Below are 13,268 nucleotides of genomic sequence, written 5' to 3'. Positions count from 1 at the left end.
ATCTTTTTCTCGTTTATTCTCTTCTTACCCATCATATAATAACACCCAAAACGATTAACCTTACCCGGTACTTTCCTTAAAATCAGTTTGAAAGCAACATCTTTGGCGATCACCTGTTAACACAAGTGGTAGTCGCAGTAACAGTATGGAGGAGTAACAGTAACTGCTGCCCGTCTCTATAGGTCAATATGAACAGCCCAATGTCTAATTCATCGGTGGATTAGACAGATCTCTTTAATGTATGTAGTGTTTTGAATGCCAGGTGCACTCTGACAAAATTCAGTGTGAAGATATCAAGTCATCAGTTGCTGAGATAGCGTCCTTTTGTTTATCCCATTTATGTTTTTTTTACTTTTATTTTGAACGTGAAGGAATAAAAATACGTCTCAGGCGTTATCGTCGGTGGTCCGTGACATGAGTGTTGCCTCGTCTTGTTTACTTTTCTCCGGATACGCATTTGTAATGTAAAATAAATACTTAATTGCTGCTATTCATCGACCGGGTCGTTGACGTTGCGTTGAGCGGCAGCAGGAATGCACGCTGGAATGCGGGGGGTGCGTGTTGTCACTATTAACCGCTCTCACACACTTTAGGCCAAGAAAGACACTTGGTGGGGGGCGCTTGGCTCTTGGGGAAATGGCTGTCACGCGGAATTTGCGACCCCCCCTTCCTCCCCCAGTGGTGAAGCGGCGCGGTGAATGGGATTGCCCGCTTCCTCCGTGAGCTGGATAGTTGATTTCCCTCCACAATCTTTGCATGTTTTTTTTTCCTCCTCTCGCTGCTTTAAATTACAATCCTGCTCTGGCGCTGAATAGCGGCGCTCACATGGTGTTTTCGTGCCTTTCATCTGGTTTATAAGGACCGTGAGATATTCTTGTCCCTCGTTTGTTGTTGGATTTGACAGCGACTCCTTTCATGGAGAAATTGGCCGTAATTAGTGCAATTATGCTGATTCGCACTTGTATGCGAAACGGAACAGACTGCGCAGTGTGCACCGACTCTGAAGTGCTGGGGGGGGGGGGGGGGTAACTGGGCAACTGCTACCAAAACAAAGATCAATCAATCAATAACTGAATCAGGCTGACGCGTAACGCTAACCATATACCCTCTCCATCAAAGGTATGTCTCGTTCGGGAGGAACGGTGAGTCGAATATTTAAGTAGTTAAATGGTCCCAGGAGTCCACCTGATCGTCGGGGCCCTGTTCTAGTAACCCAGAGGGGAATGAACGTGCAGTCTAATACATTTTGGTAAAAACAAACAAACAAAAAATAAACATACAAACAACAACAACCCAAGACTGAAAGCAAATACAAACGAGGAATTCAAATATTTATCCTCATATCTATGAGCTTGAGTTGTCCTTCCCTGTGATGCTGCTTTGAGAAGTTCAGACTTTCTCACGCCATATTTAAAAAGAAATCTAGTCCGGCCATTTGCTGTGACGTGTGACAATCTCGAGGGTCACGTTTGGACCTCTGTGGCGTTTCAGAGGCGTGTGAATTCATCTCCTCTAAAATGACATCTTTACTGGGGAAGCAGAGTGTGCTTAAGACCCAGCGGAGCCCGGCTAACCCCACGGGTCCGTTCCCCGTGGCCCACTCCGGAGTGGCGCTAGTTATTTGAGGGAGGCGCTACAGCCATATCTCCACTTGACTAAACCAGGAGAACTACCGTGTTGGAGGAGCAGATCAACCAAAGCTGTGCAAACAGACTTCGCTCTCCGTCACGGACGGAGTACAGCCGTGGGCATCGCTAACTTCGCCCCCCCCCACACACACCCCTCCACCCCCCCCCCCCCCCCCCCCCCCAGATGCACTGGGAAGCCGAAAACACAGCACGAAGGAACGGAGGCTTGTGAGCGAGCTCGGCTCTCTTTATCCCTTCTTTGGAGCGTATGTGGGGGGGTCAGCGGACAGTTCTATGAGAATCCTCGATCCGCGGCGAGACGAAGTTTGGTTGTTGCTTTCTCCCTGACCGGGGAGTCGAGGAAGAGTGGGGAAGATGCGTTCGGACGGCGCTTTGCGAGGCTTGCTGTGCGTGCTGGCGCTGTGGTCGGGCTTCACGTCCCCCCCGTGCACAGCTCGGATTTACACCAACCATTGGGCTGTTCGGATAGCAGGGGGACCAGAGTTTGCTGATCACATAGCGAGCAGATACGGTTATAAAAACCTGGGTCAGGTAGGCTGCTAGTTTTCTCCCATATTTCTCGCTCAATGTAGCCTGTGATGATATGATATATGATGTATAATATATATAATCTCCACGTTTCAGTCTCCCTCCCAAGTCCTGTCCCTATATTTTGTCATGTGTAGCCTAATCTTTGCCATCTAGAAAGCGGTAAGCTGGAGTTATCGGTTTAACTCGAGTTTAGACCATAAAAGAGAGATAAAAGCGTTTTATAGAAGGGAAACGCGCTACCTCGCACCCCAAAAAAGTTTCCGATAGTTTCACACAGTTCTGGACAATATCCTGTTACAGTGTGTGTGTGTGTGTGTGTGTGTGTCCGTCTACGGTCGTACAGATGCGTGGTCGGTACATCTGGCCCCCGGGTCCCCCTTCGTCCCCGAGCCAGACCGCGGTACCACCGAGCGGACGCAGCCCCCCGCTCCCTGGAACAACAGGTGTTCACCGGTCCGGTCCGGTGCGCTGTGGTCGGTTCGACGCAGGCAACGCAGTCAATAGAGGAATTCTAGTAAATAATTGGGCCCCTGGGGTTGCCTGGACCGCCAACGTAAATCGTCAGCTTGTCTCTGCTATGCTTGGAAATACTAAAAGGTTCTGCGAAACGACAAACGCGAGCGTGTCTTCCTTCACATTTTACGTGACCGTGACAGTTATATTAGGCTATACGGTTAGCACGTGATATATATTTAGGAAAAAAGGTTAATAAAATGTACCCAAACCTAAAATTGACAGAAGATCCATGATCTCGGTTACCCTAAATAACTGTTTCCGTTGGAGATGTTTTTTTGGCATCCTTGTTCAGACATGCATTGCATTCATAAGCCAACTTTCAAGTACTTTCTGATAAGGCTTAATGATTCGGCTTTTGGATTTGTCAGCAAGGTATTTTTTTGTTGTATTTTTGCCCTAGATCATGTTCTTTCAAACCCTGTACAATTAAGTCTAATTGGTATGCCCGAGAAGGACGCTAAATACGTCGTGCTTTAAACTGTGTGTACAGTATCATTAGTTTTAGCTTGTGTGTGTTCTACTGTACACCTAGTTATGGTAGACTACAGAATGCTTTCTGGAGGTGTGTAGAGTGAGTATGTCTATCCAGCTTACTTATGAAATCTTGTTTCTTTTTCACCTTCAGCTTTTTGCATATAATTTTTATTGTCTACATATCGTGGAGTTTGTTGAGCATATCTACACTGGTGGGGTCAAGGCTCAAATCGGCGTTTCCTTGTTCACCCGGTCAGGTTTGAAGTGCAGGCACATGAATATTAATGGAATATGACGTGCTGCGTTCCTGATGAAATCATGAAATCTCTGAACGCATTTAATGAATTTGTGCGTGTGGCACTAAATATTCAAGATGTCATTATTTGCCATTCATACTCGAAAGACATTCATAAGACCGGCTCTCTGATGCTTTTCTGAATGGTGCCTCTCACAGCAGTGGACCACAGGGGCCACACACTTCTGCTCTATTTATAATATATTTTATACTATAATAAATTTTACGATTTCATAAAATGTGACTGTGGCGTAAGTTATCATGAAAGGGTCAGTGTGTTGTTACACGCATGGCAGGCTTGGCCTGTTTTTGTGAGGACTTGTTTGAGGAATCCAGAACTGGAGTGAAGGACGTTCTTGTGACTCATAATTTTTATTCAGAAAAATCCTCCCACAGATCACCGAGATGAGCTGGCTTGCCTCATCCATACCTGATTTTTGTGGTGTTTGGCCAATGTAGGAACACGCCAGAGACGGTTTGGTCTTCTGTGGAAAGGCCAAAACACAAAGTGTAGGTCAGGTGTGGCGTGATCTGGTGGTCTGGTTTAGCATTTGAGCGTTTTGGTCACGTGAGCCGGCGAATGCTTTTGTTCATGCAGATGCACCGCGTGATTGTTCTCCGCTCGCATGGCTGGAACGCGTCTCCTAGCCGTCTGCCGTCAGGGACACGTATGAACTGAGGTCTCCTCTGTAAAGTGATCGGTCCTCTAAAGTAACACGGGATTCTAATGACTGAGCAGGAACTGCCCACATGTGACCCATATCAATATTTCAGCCCTGTTTTAGCAGTTCAAGCCTCTTCTAAGAGGCTCTGGTTAGTTTGGACCAAGATAAATGTAACGGGTGATTTGTTAGATTTCCACACCTGTGCTTGGACTCCATGTGTGTCTTGTAAAACCTCAGTAACGGGTTTGTGTCGTTCCTGTAGATTGGTGACCTGAAGGACTACTACCACTTCTTCCACAGCCGCACGATAAAAAGGTCGACGCTCTCCAGCCGAGGCATACACAGCTTCATCTCCATGGAGCCAAAGGTCAGGCTGTTGTCATGACTACCACACACCTGGGTGTTGGATATGAACTTTCTGGTTGTTACTCGAACATTGGTGTTATGATATGAACTAGAAAGTGTGGCCAATTAACTGAATTATGTGAGGCGATTGCAGATGTGGCTCCTCTGAGACCAAAATACAGGGATCAGTGTCCACACACACACACACACACACACACAAAAGTAGCATCTTAAATCATTGGGACATACCCTGCAAGCACCACAGTTGGACCCAGGTTTTTGACCAAATCCCGTCTCACAAACATTATATTGTATCCTTTTCATCACTTGCTATTGTATATTAGAATTATGTAAATATTGTTTGTGCACTCATGGCTTCCTCTTTAGGTGGAGTGGATCGAGCAGCAGGTGGTGAAGAGGAGGGTGAAACGCGATTATAAACCATCGCATCCGGGTCTCGTGAAGTCCAGCCCGGTCCAGTCCAATTTAATTTACTTCAACGATGCTAAATGGAGCAGCATGTGGTACATAGTGAGTATGCCAAACCACGAGCTGGATGGAGTTAAGGTTGCTTTCTGCTGCAGGATTCAACCGATTTGCATGTTTAACATGGCACTGGAGCTGGCATTCACGTTGGCACTGCCCTTCACCCTCACCCAGATCCCCACAGAACAGAGCACCGTTCTGCTGCCATGAGACATGCCCTTTTCTCACCATGGGCCATTCCACAATTCTAATGCACACAATTCAATGTCCAATGTATAAAATCTTCAAATGATGGTTGTACAAGCTGTTAAGCTAACACTTTATTACCTTAGTTCACTAAGGGCCTTATTTGTGGAAGTCTTGGTCTTGGTCTGACACATTTCTTAGCAGAGCATTTAGCGCAGATGCTTCCTGTTAGATGGAGATGTTATCTTGGTTTTAAATTTGGTCATGCGCCTTTGTAGTCGAGAATCAATATTTTTTTTTTCTGGCAGCATTGACATTTTATTGGGAGGATGTCCTGTTTCTGGAATACTTTCAAAAATAAAGAAATGTCAGGTCAAATAGAAATACAGTCATACAGAGAAAACTTCCGCCTTTTTGACCTTCGATCGCTGAAAAGCACCGGTGGATCGACTGCGGCACTTTGACCTCGTTGCCTTTGAGCCTTATTGTTCCATCATAGTCCCCCGCATCAGCATTTTAGGTTATGATACAGAAACAGATGGCCTTTTCTCATTCAAGATGCCAAGTCGGAGTTTGATTTGTTGGGTCTGTTGTCCTGGAATTGGCATCACTGCCTGCCCTTGTGCCTGTTCAGAATTTTGCTTTGTACAAACAAGCACCAAATATCAAGGGAGGGGTGTTCAGGGTTGTTGTGTTCTCTGCTCTGTCAATGGTTAATGCACCTCAGATAACATCGATACTTTGACCTGGATGCCGCTATCTCGCACACGCTCCTTGCGCGGTGTCGTGGGAGGTGAAATAAACTCGACTTTCAGATGGCGTACCTGAACCAGTCCAAAGGAATTTTTGTGTTTTTTAAATCAGCTTTTGTGGTTTCATGGAGTCAAATAGGTTATGAAAATAAATAACATCGCAATGCCCCAAAAATAGAGAACTTGACAGTAAGATGGCTGTTTATGAAAGCAATGTTATCAGGTTTTTATCCAGGTGCTGGGTTACAGTTGGGGCCATCTCATTCTCCTAGCTGAGAAGCACCACCATTGCAAATTTATTCCCCTCCCGTAATCTGCCCCATGTATAATCTGTCTCATCCCTTGGACCCCTCACCTGCTCACTTTGTCGCTTTGTGTGTCGGCAGCATTGTAACGAGAACATCCATAACTGTAAGTCCGACATGAACATCGTGGGTGCCTGGAAGCGGGGTTACACGGGAAAGGAAGTGGTGGTCACTATCCTGGACGACGGGATCGAGAGGAACCACCCAGATCTCGTACAGAACTATGTGAGTGTGTGTGCGGCTGCGTCGGAGTCCCTTTTATGATGCGGTGGTTTTCTTTGACTCGTGCTGTTCCTTGATGTGACCTGGAGTAGCAGAACTGGTCACTTCATCCTTCTCCACAAAGCCTATTCTCCTACTGCCTGTGTTACTCCATATGTGAGCAACCGTTATAGGAAATCCTACTTTTTTTCTTATCCTGAATATCAAATTCTATTACAGGCGAATCCATTTATTACGGGCCCAGCCAATTACAGCTTAGCTCGGTATTTCGGGATGATCAGCTTGAGCCCACTTGACCAGTGCGATGATAAATGTGTCTGACCTCATTTTGCTTTTTTTAAACGGCGCCCATCCTCACATCTTTCTCTGGTCTCGCCCGTTTTCAGGACAACCAGGCCAGTTATGATGTCAATGGGAATGACTTGGATCCAATGCCCAGATATGACGCCAGCAACGAGAACAAGTAAGAGTGCGGGATTGAGCGAGCGTGCACGAGCAGCCCTTAGACTGCTTAAGCCGTTTCACCTGTGTGAAGTGGAGCGTGATTTAAAGAGCACTTCTGCCGGGTTGGCAGGAGAGAATCAGAACCAGGGTAGTTGGTTGTGAATGTGGATATTTGCTTTGTGTGTGTGTGTGTGTGGTGACTGGATGGATACCCCGTGTGTGTGCGTGTGTGTCTGTGGCTTCCACTCTGCCAGCGTGTGTGAGCCGGTGCCAGATGGCATCACAGCGTTTTTGGAAGGTTGGAGCAGAAAGCTTGGCCCGGTTTGCTCGTCAAAACCATCCCTGTTCTGCCAGAGCTTCAGAGACACTGCAGTCCTAAAGCGAAGTATAAAAGTGCCACCGCTCTGTGGCCGCGTCCTCGGCCCTCGGTTTGATTGACATTTTACGCATTCAACGGTATTAGTTCTCCAGAACGTGTCCTCCTAAGACTGATCACCACATGTTGCAAATAAAGCTTTAGTTTAATGAGGAGGCCTTATGGAAGGTGTTTCCCAAGACTTCTGCGACTCTGTAAATTTTCAGTGTCAAACTGATTTGTACTGTTACTTCTTGCGCATTCAGATGCTTCAGCGTAGCTTCACTCGTAAGTCATTTCAGTGGCCCAAGGAATTCTTAAGGGTGAGTCTGAACCCGATTGCTCTCTGGGAGGAAGTGTGTTTTAGAAGGGTGGATTTCCATGGCATGTATAGGCATGTAACTATAGAATAATGGCTGCCTGGTGCAGCGCTTCTGTGCTGGGGGGGGGTTGTTCTGCAAGGCTGCTCTCTCTGGTGCAGCGCTTCCTTTGACGAAGCCAACAACACTGACCATGAATGATGCTTCGACCATACTCTGGAAGTCCTTACTCACTGGACTACTTTAACCCTTTATTTTACTTTAATAGCGTTCCTATAAAAAAAATTGGCATCCCTTTAAAACATTTTCAGTAAATCTGATTTATCGAATCATGCTGCCATGTCAGCACAAGATCATTTTCAGTTTCAAGTGTTGGGCCATTATCTTGGACATGTTTTGAAGGAGACTCATTTAATCCTGTGTTGGAGGATTTTGCCCCTTGGGTTTCCATATGTGTATTATGCTGAAAAAGCTGTGTATTGTTGTTTTTTTTTTCTTTTTCTTATTTGGTTGAGCATTTGAAAGATGTAAACCTGTCCAATACGGTATATGTATGTGTATGAGCTGTTTGATCAGTAGTGTGGGTTTGGGTATCGTAATGTGTTAAGATTATTATAAGATCATGCCCATTATTGGAGTACTTTTGAGGAGATACTTCAATATCCGAATTGGTGATCGTTAATATGTATTAAGGCTGGGCGATATGGAGCAAAAATTATATCTCGATATTTTTTAGCTGAATGGCGATATACGATATATATCTCGATGTTTTTTCTTCCCAAAAGGTAATAACAAAGAGGCAGTAATAAGTCAAATCTACGTCCCATATATCACACAAGCACTTTTATTTATTTTTATTATTATTATTTATTTATAACAAAACATGTAAACAGAATGTAATGATTTGGCTGTTGAGCAATCAAGGGGCGGACACAAATGCGAAGTAGAGCATACCATCTCATTTGATTTTATTTCGTATCTTACGTTTACAGACGACACGCAAGTGGACCGTGAATGACGAGGCATGATGAATAAAGAACTAACGTTTAATACACTCAACGCAGCTGAAACGACAAGGGCACAAAACTAGACCAAACACAACTATGAGTACAACTAATAGTTACATACACTGACGTGAACAAACACACGGGAAGCAAGTAACGACCACACGAACATGAAGACTAACAGGACGTACCTGTATTGCCAGGCACGACACCCCAATAGGCTAACGCCATAAACACGCAACCAAATATAAGCTCAGGGAACCTACACAGGCCAGACAGAATACAGACAGAGCAAGAACTACATAAACGACAATGACCTAAACCTCAATTTGAAATAAGACAAAGACTAAATATCAAACAGAACTAAGAGAACGTACTCGAGCACAAGAGACCGTACATAGTCAAGAAACACACTCAACAAACCCGTAACATAAACCACGTTAGAGAACACAGAGACCAAACATGAACTGAAAACCTAAAATACTACGAACCTGAAATTCGAACAGAGACTTTAACCATACACAAACACTAGTCTCTCATCGTTTTGATGTTTTACTTGTTCTTGTCACACCCCTCTGTTTCAGCTGTTCCATGTTAGCTAGTCTTAGTTTTACAAGTGTGTGTGTATAGCCTATGTACAGACTATACCTTCGGGGTCATTGTCGTTTCTTTAGCTCCTAGTTGTATGTGCACGGTATTCACGCCTTATCTGTGATTCGTGGATTTGATTAGCTTCGTGTTTGTGTATGGTTAAAGTCTCTGTTCCATTTTCAGGTGGTATCGTGCCTGGCAATACATGTATTTTGTTAGTCTTCATGTTCATGTATGGTCGTTACTTGCTTCCCAACGTGGTCTATTCATCATGTCACATCATTCGCAGTCCACTAGTGTGTCGTCTGCAAATGTAAGATATGAAATAAAATCTAATGAGATTGTATGCTCTACTTCGCATTTGTGTCCACCCCTTGATTGTGCAACAGCCAAATCGTTACAGTAGTGTGAAAAAAGTATTTATTTAAATATCTCACGAAAAAAGTAAAATGAACTGAACTTTGAACTAGTTCAGAATTAAAATTGTGAACTTTGAACGTGAACTGTTCACTTTGAGCATGTATGAACTGAACTAGTTCAGAAAAGCTGTGAACTGGCACAACACTGACTATTCAGTATGGAAGTATGCGGTTTCGGACGCAACCCATAACGCATGTAACTAACGCGACATAGACTATATCAATATAAACGATATTGTCTCATCTTATATCTCGTATGAAAATATATCAATATTTCTCAAAATCTCGATATATCGCCCAGTCCTAATATGTATGGTAATACATGCTTAGCTTTGTGTAATTGGTGCAGCTCTGGTGAGGTATTATGATTTATGTATTAGAGGTTTTGATGGAGTTTTGGAATGAGAACAGTGTGTTTTGGTCTCTGTAAAAGTGTTCTTATATGGCTTGATGGTGCATGGAAAGGACTGACCAGGTTATACTGCGCGTGTGTGTGTGCATGTGCGTGCGTGTGTGTGTGTGATTCTGCTTTTCATATTGACCTGTATTCTTCTGGCAGATGTGAATGTACAAAGGTTCTCTGCAGTGACCCAGGGTGTAAAGTATTAGTGGGAAGCATAAAACCTAACAAAATATCCAGTTGTACTTAAAATAAAAAAGTATTCAGATTTTTAAATGTTTATGAATGTGTTCAGATAAATTCTTTAATAAACATTTTCAGAAGCGCATATGTGTACTTTGTTGTAATGCCAGGTCAACTCTGTAAACATTAATGGCTGCTATGATGTCTGGGTCCTGACTTGGTCTGGAACGTGAAGGGTCTTTGGACCCCCCCACCCACACACACACACACACACACACCTTTTTAAATGTCTTGGATTTAAGACATTGGTTACCATGGTAGCATGCGTTTTTCAGTGCAGCTGTTCTCTGCTGGAGGTTCCACAATGGAATGCAGATGCAGTCTCTCTCTTTGTCCCTCTTTCTGTCTCTCTTTCTGTCTCTCCGATCTTCATAATGTCCGACTTCATGTTGTTTCCTTGGTGAGTGATCACATTTTAAGTTCATGTGGGTTTAGTTTAGGTCAACCATGCCACTAAGAATGCATTCACGTGTCATCTGTGCACAGGGTTGAGGGAATTCTCAAATGTTTTCCTCAATAGCTCAAATATTTAGCCACTGTGTTTTGAGCCGGCTTGGCTAGAGGAGAGCATGTTTAGTTTCAGCACAGCTGTTGCCTCACTAACGTGTGTGTGGTGTGTGTGTGTTCGAATATGAACATGTGTGTGGATGGTCGGTGTTTTTGTTGTGGTTAGTTGTATGTATATGATCAGTTCAGTGACCTCTATTCGGCGTGTGTGTGTGTGTGCACGCGTGCATACACTGATGTTTGTCTTCCACAGGCATGGCACACGATGTGCTGGTGAAGTGGCTGCGTCCGCCAACAACTCCCACTGCACTGTGGGTATTGCCTACAATGCCAAGATCGGGGGTGAGCACTGCACGTTTGCCTCTCCCCTCCATCACTGCCTTGGCCAGGCAACCCGACCTCTCACTGTTGTGTGCCTTAATGAATATGTGCTTCTTCCACTCTCACCCCATCACTCTGCATGCTGTCTGTGTGTGTGTGTGTGTGTGTGTGTGTGTGTGTGTGTGCGCGCGCGCGCAGGTGTTCGCATGTTGGATGGAGACGTGACCGACATGGTGGAAGCCAAGTCTCTGAGTTTGCAGCCACAGCACATCGACATCTACAGTGCCAGCTGGGGCCCTGACGACGACGGCAAAACCGTGGACGGGCCTGCCTCCCTGGCCCGGCAGGCCTTTGAAAACGGCATCCGGCAGGTAGAGATCACTACACTCCACCCCCCCCCCCCACCTGCCTATACAAGCCAACCCCTGCACGTGTAAATGCACTGTGCACTCAGACATATTCCTACAGTGTAGTAGGGAGGAGTAGAGTCTTGAGATGTTACTCAAATTGTTTCTAGCAACAAACATTTGTACAAATGTTTGCAATAAAGAACACTGGCGGTTCCTCTTCCCATAGAGTGTCACGCTGTATTTATCACGGACGCAGAAAAAACTCTTTAGAGTCACATGTGTGCAATTGTACTGACCCCCTTAAGAGATTGTACAGGAATGTAACTTAAGAGACTGTACAGGAGGTAATTAATGACATCTGCTTTTCTTATTTTAGTCATGGAGATGAAGGGAATTTTAGGATTTGTTTGTCTTGGGCCTTTGAAGCATAACATCAGACTGAACTGACGTTCCTTCCACGTTGTAATTCTTGTACTTGGGAGAAACCTTCAGGACATGGGTATAGTTTATGTAGTCTGAGTCATATGTAAGTGTGCCAGTAAACGGTTTGTGCCAAAGGTATGTCTGGAGGGGTTTGTGTGTGTTTCAGACATGCTATCTGTGTCATGGACGTGCAGTATTCCAGTCGAGTTATTGTGGGTTGAAGGTGTATGAATACAGGGCATGTAGGGCTTGGGGCCTATAGAATATTATTTGTTACACTGAGCATCAGGATCTGCTTCGTAATCATATTGCAACATGAAATAATGCCGAATCCTTTGAAAATGTAACAAACAAAAGTCCCGCCTTCTCGTTTCTGTCTCGTCACAGGGCAGGAAGGGAAGGGGTTCCATCTTCGTGTGGGCATCAGGTAACGGGGGGCGGAGTCGAGATCACTGCTCATGTGATGGCTACACCAACAGTATCTACACCATCTCCATCAGCAGCACAGCAGAGAGTGGCCGCAAGCCCTGGTACTTGGAAGAATGCGCCTCCACCCTCACCACCACCTACAGCAGTGGCGAGAACTATGACCGCAAGATTGTAAGTCATCCAGAGTTGTAGGTTTATTTTTGTGCTTGCAAGATACTATACAGGATCGCAAATGGTTGATGGGAAGTCACCAGACAATTAAATGAATTACCAAGCATAACTTTGGACAGTAATATTTAGTCATCCACTTAAGTCATCCACAAGAACTCCTTGGCTAAACTGTCTTTGTATCTTCCCAAGTATCACTACAGTAGGGAGAAATCATTTGACAGTCCTGGGTTCTGTAATCAGCACAAATACACACAATCTAGCTATATTAACCAATCAGGAAACTCCCCTATGAGAAGGCGGCCCCAGACCTGTCAATTATTTCATGCATACTCGCAGCACACAGTAACATACTTTGGATGAAGGATGTGGGTTTGACGAGAGGAGATGGACTCCTGCAATGGCTGTTTGATGGAGGTTGGCAAGAACTGTAAAACTGACTACAGCAGTTTTAATGATCTAAACAACTGTCATGGGCAGTCCTTGGTCAACTCGAGAATAAATAGCCCAACTAAAAACTCATCTGGGTTAATTATGCCCAATCATAATTATGATAAGTTTTAAGAATCTGGTCTTTTCATTAAGAGAGCAACTTTGATTTTTAGGATTGCATTTTTTTCTCACCAGCATTCCAGGTTTCCAGAGTCCCTTTCTCCTTTCTTATGAGTTTTTTTTTTTTTTTGTCATTTAGTAATTATTTAGTAATACACACTAGTAAGCATACGTTTTTGAATATGACCAGTTATCCCTCTCACACAACTCGTCTTTCTACACCAAAGTTATATAAGTTTATAAAAAAATTTTGAGTTCTCCTGCAGCACAAAGTGAAATATTAAGGCAAAATACTGACCTCGTCCTCTTTAACATT

At 44.4% G+C, this 13,268-nt stretch overlaps 1 protein-coding gene across 4 annotated transcripts in view; it reads left to right on the top strand.

Annotated features, from left to right (window-relative positions):
* Positions 1-1,809: 1,809 nt before the first annotated feature.
* pcsk5b (proprotein convertase subtilisin/kexin type 5b) overlaps positions 1,810-13,268 on the top strand; it is a 40,183-nt gene continuing 28,724 nt past the window's right edge. For all 4 annotated transcript variants that reach the window (XM_076989086.1, XM_076989087.1, XM_076989089.1 and 1 more), the window contains exons 1-8: positions 1,810-2,180; positions 4,393-4,497; positions 4,863-5,006; positions 6,286-6,429; positions 6,813-6,889; positions 10,963-11,051; positions 11,229-11,401; positions 12,191-12,403. In XM_076989086.1, the coding sequence (XP_076845201.1) occupies positions 2,004-2,180; positions 4,393-4,497; positions 4,863-5,006; positions 6,286-6,429; positions 6,813-6,889; positions 10,963-11,051; positions 11,229-11,401; positions 12,191-12,403 (1,122 nt within the window). In that variant the 5' untranslated portion in view covers positions 1,810-2,003. The remainder of the gene's footprint in view (positions 2,181-4,392; positions 4,498-4,862; positions 5,007-6,285; positions 6,430-6,812; positions 6,890-10,962; positions 11,052-11,228; positions 11,402-12,190; positions 12,404-13,268) is intronic.

Source organism: Brachyhypopomus gauderio, unplaced genomic scaffold (genome assembly GCF_052324685.1).
Source record: "Brachyhypopomus gauderio isolate BG-103 unplaced genomic scaffold, BGAUD_0.2 sc65, whole genome shotgun sequence".
Lineage (NCBI taxonomy): Eukaryota > Metazoa > Chordata > Actinopteri > Gymnotiformes > Hypopomidae > Brachyhypopomus > Brachyhypopomus gauderio.
This window is presented reverse-complemented; position numbering and strand designations above follow the sequence as displayed.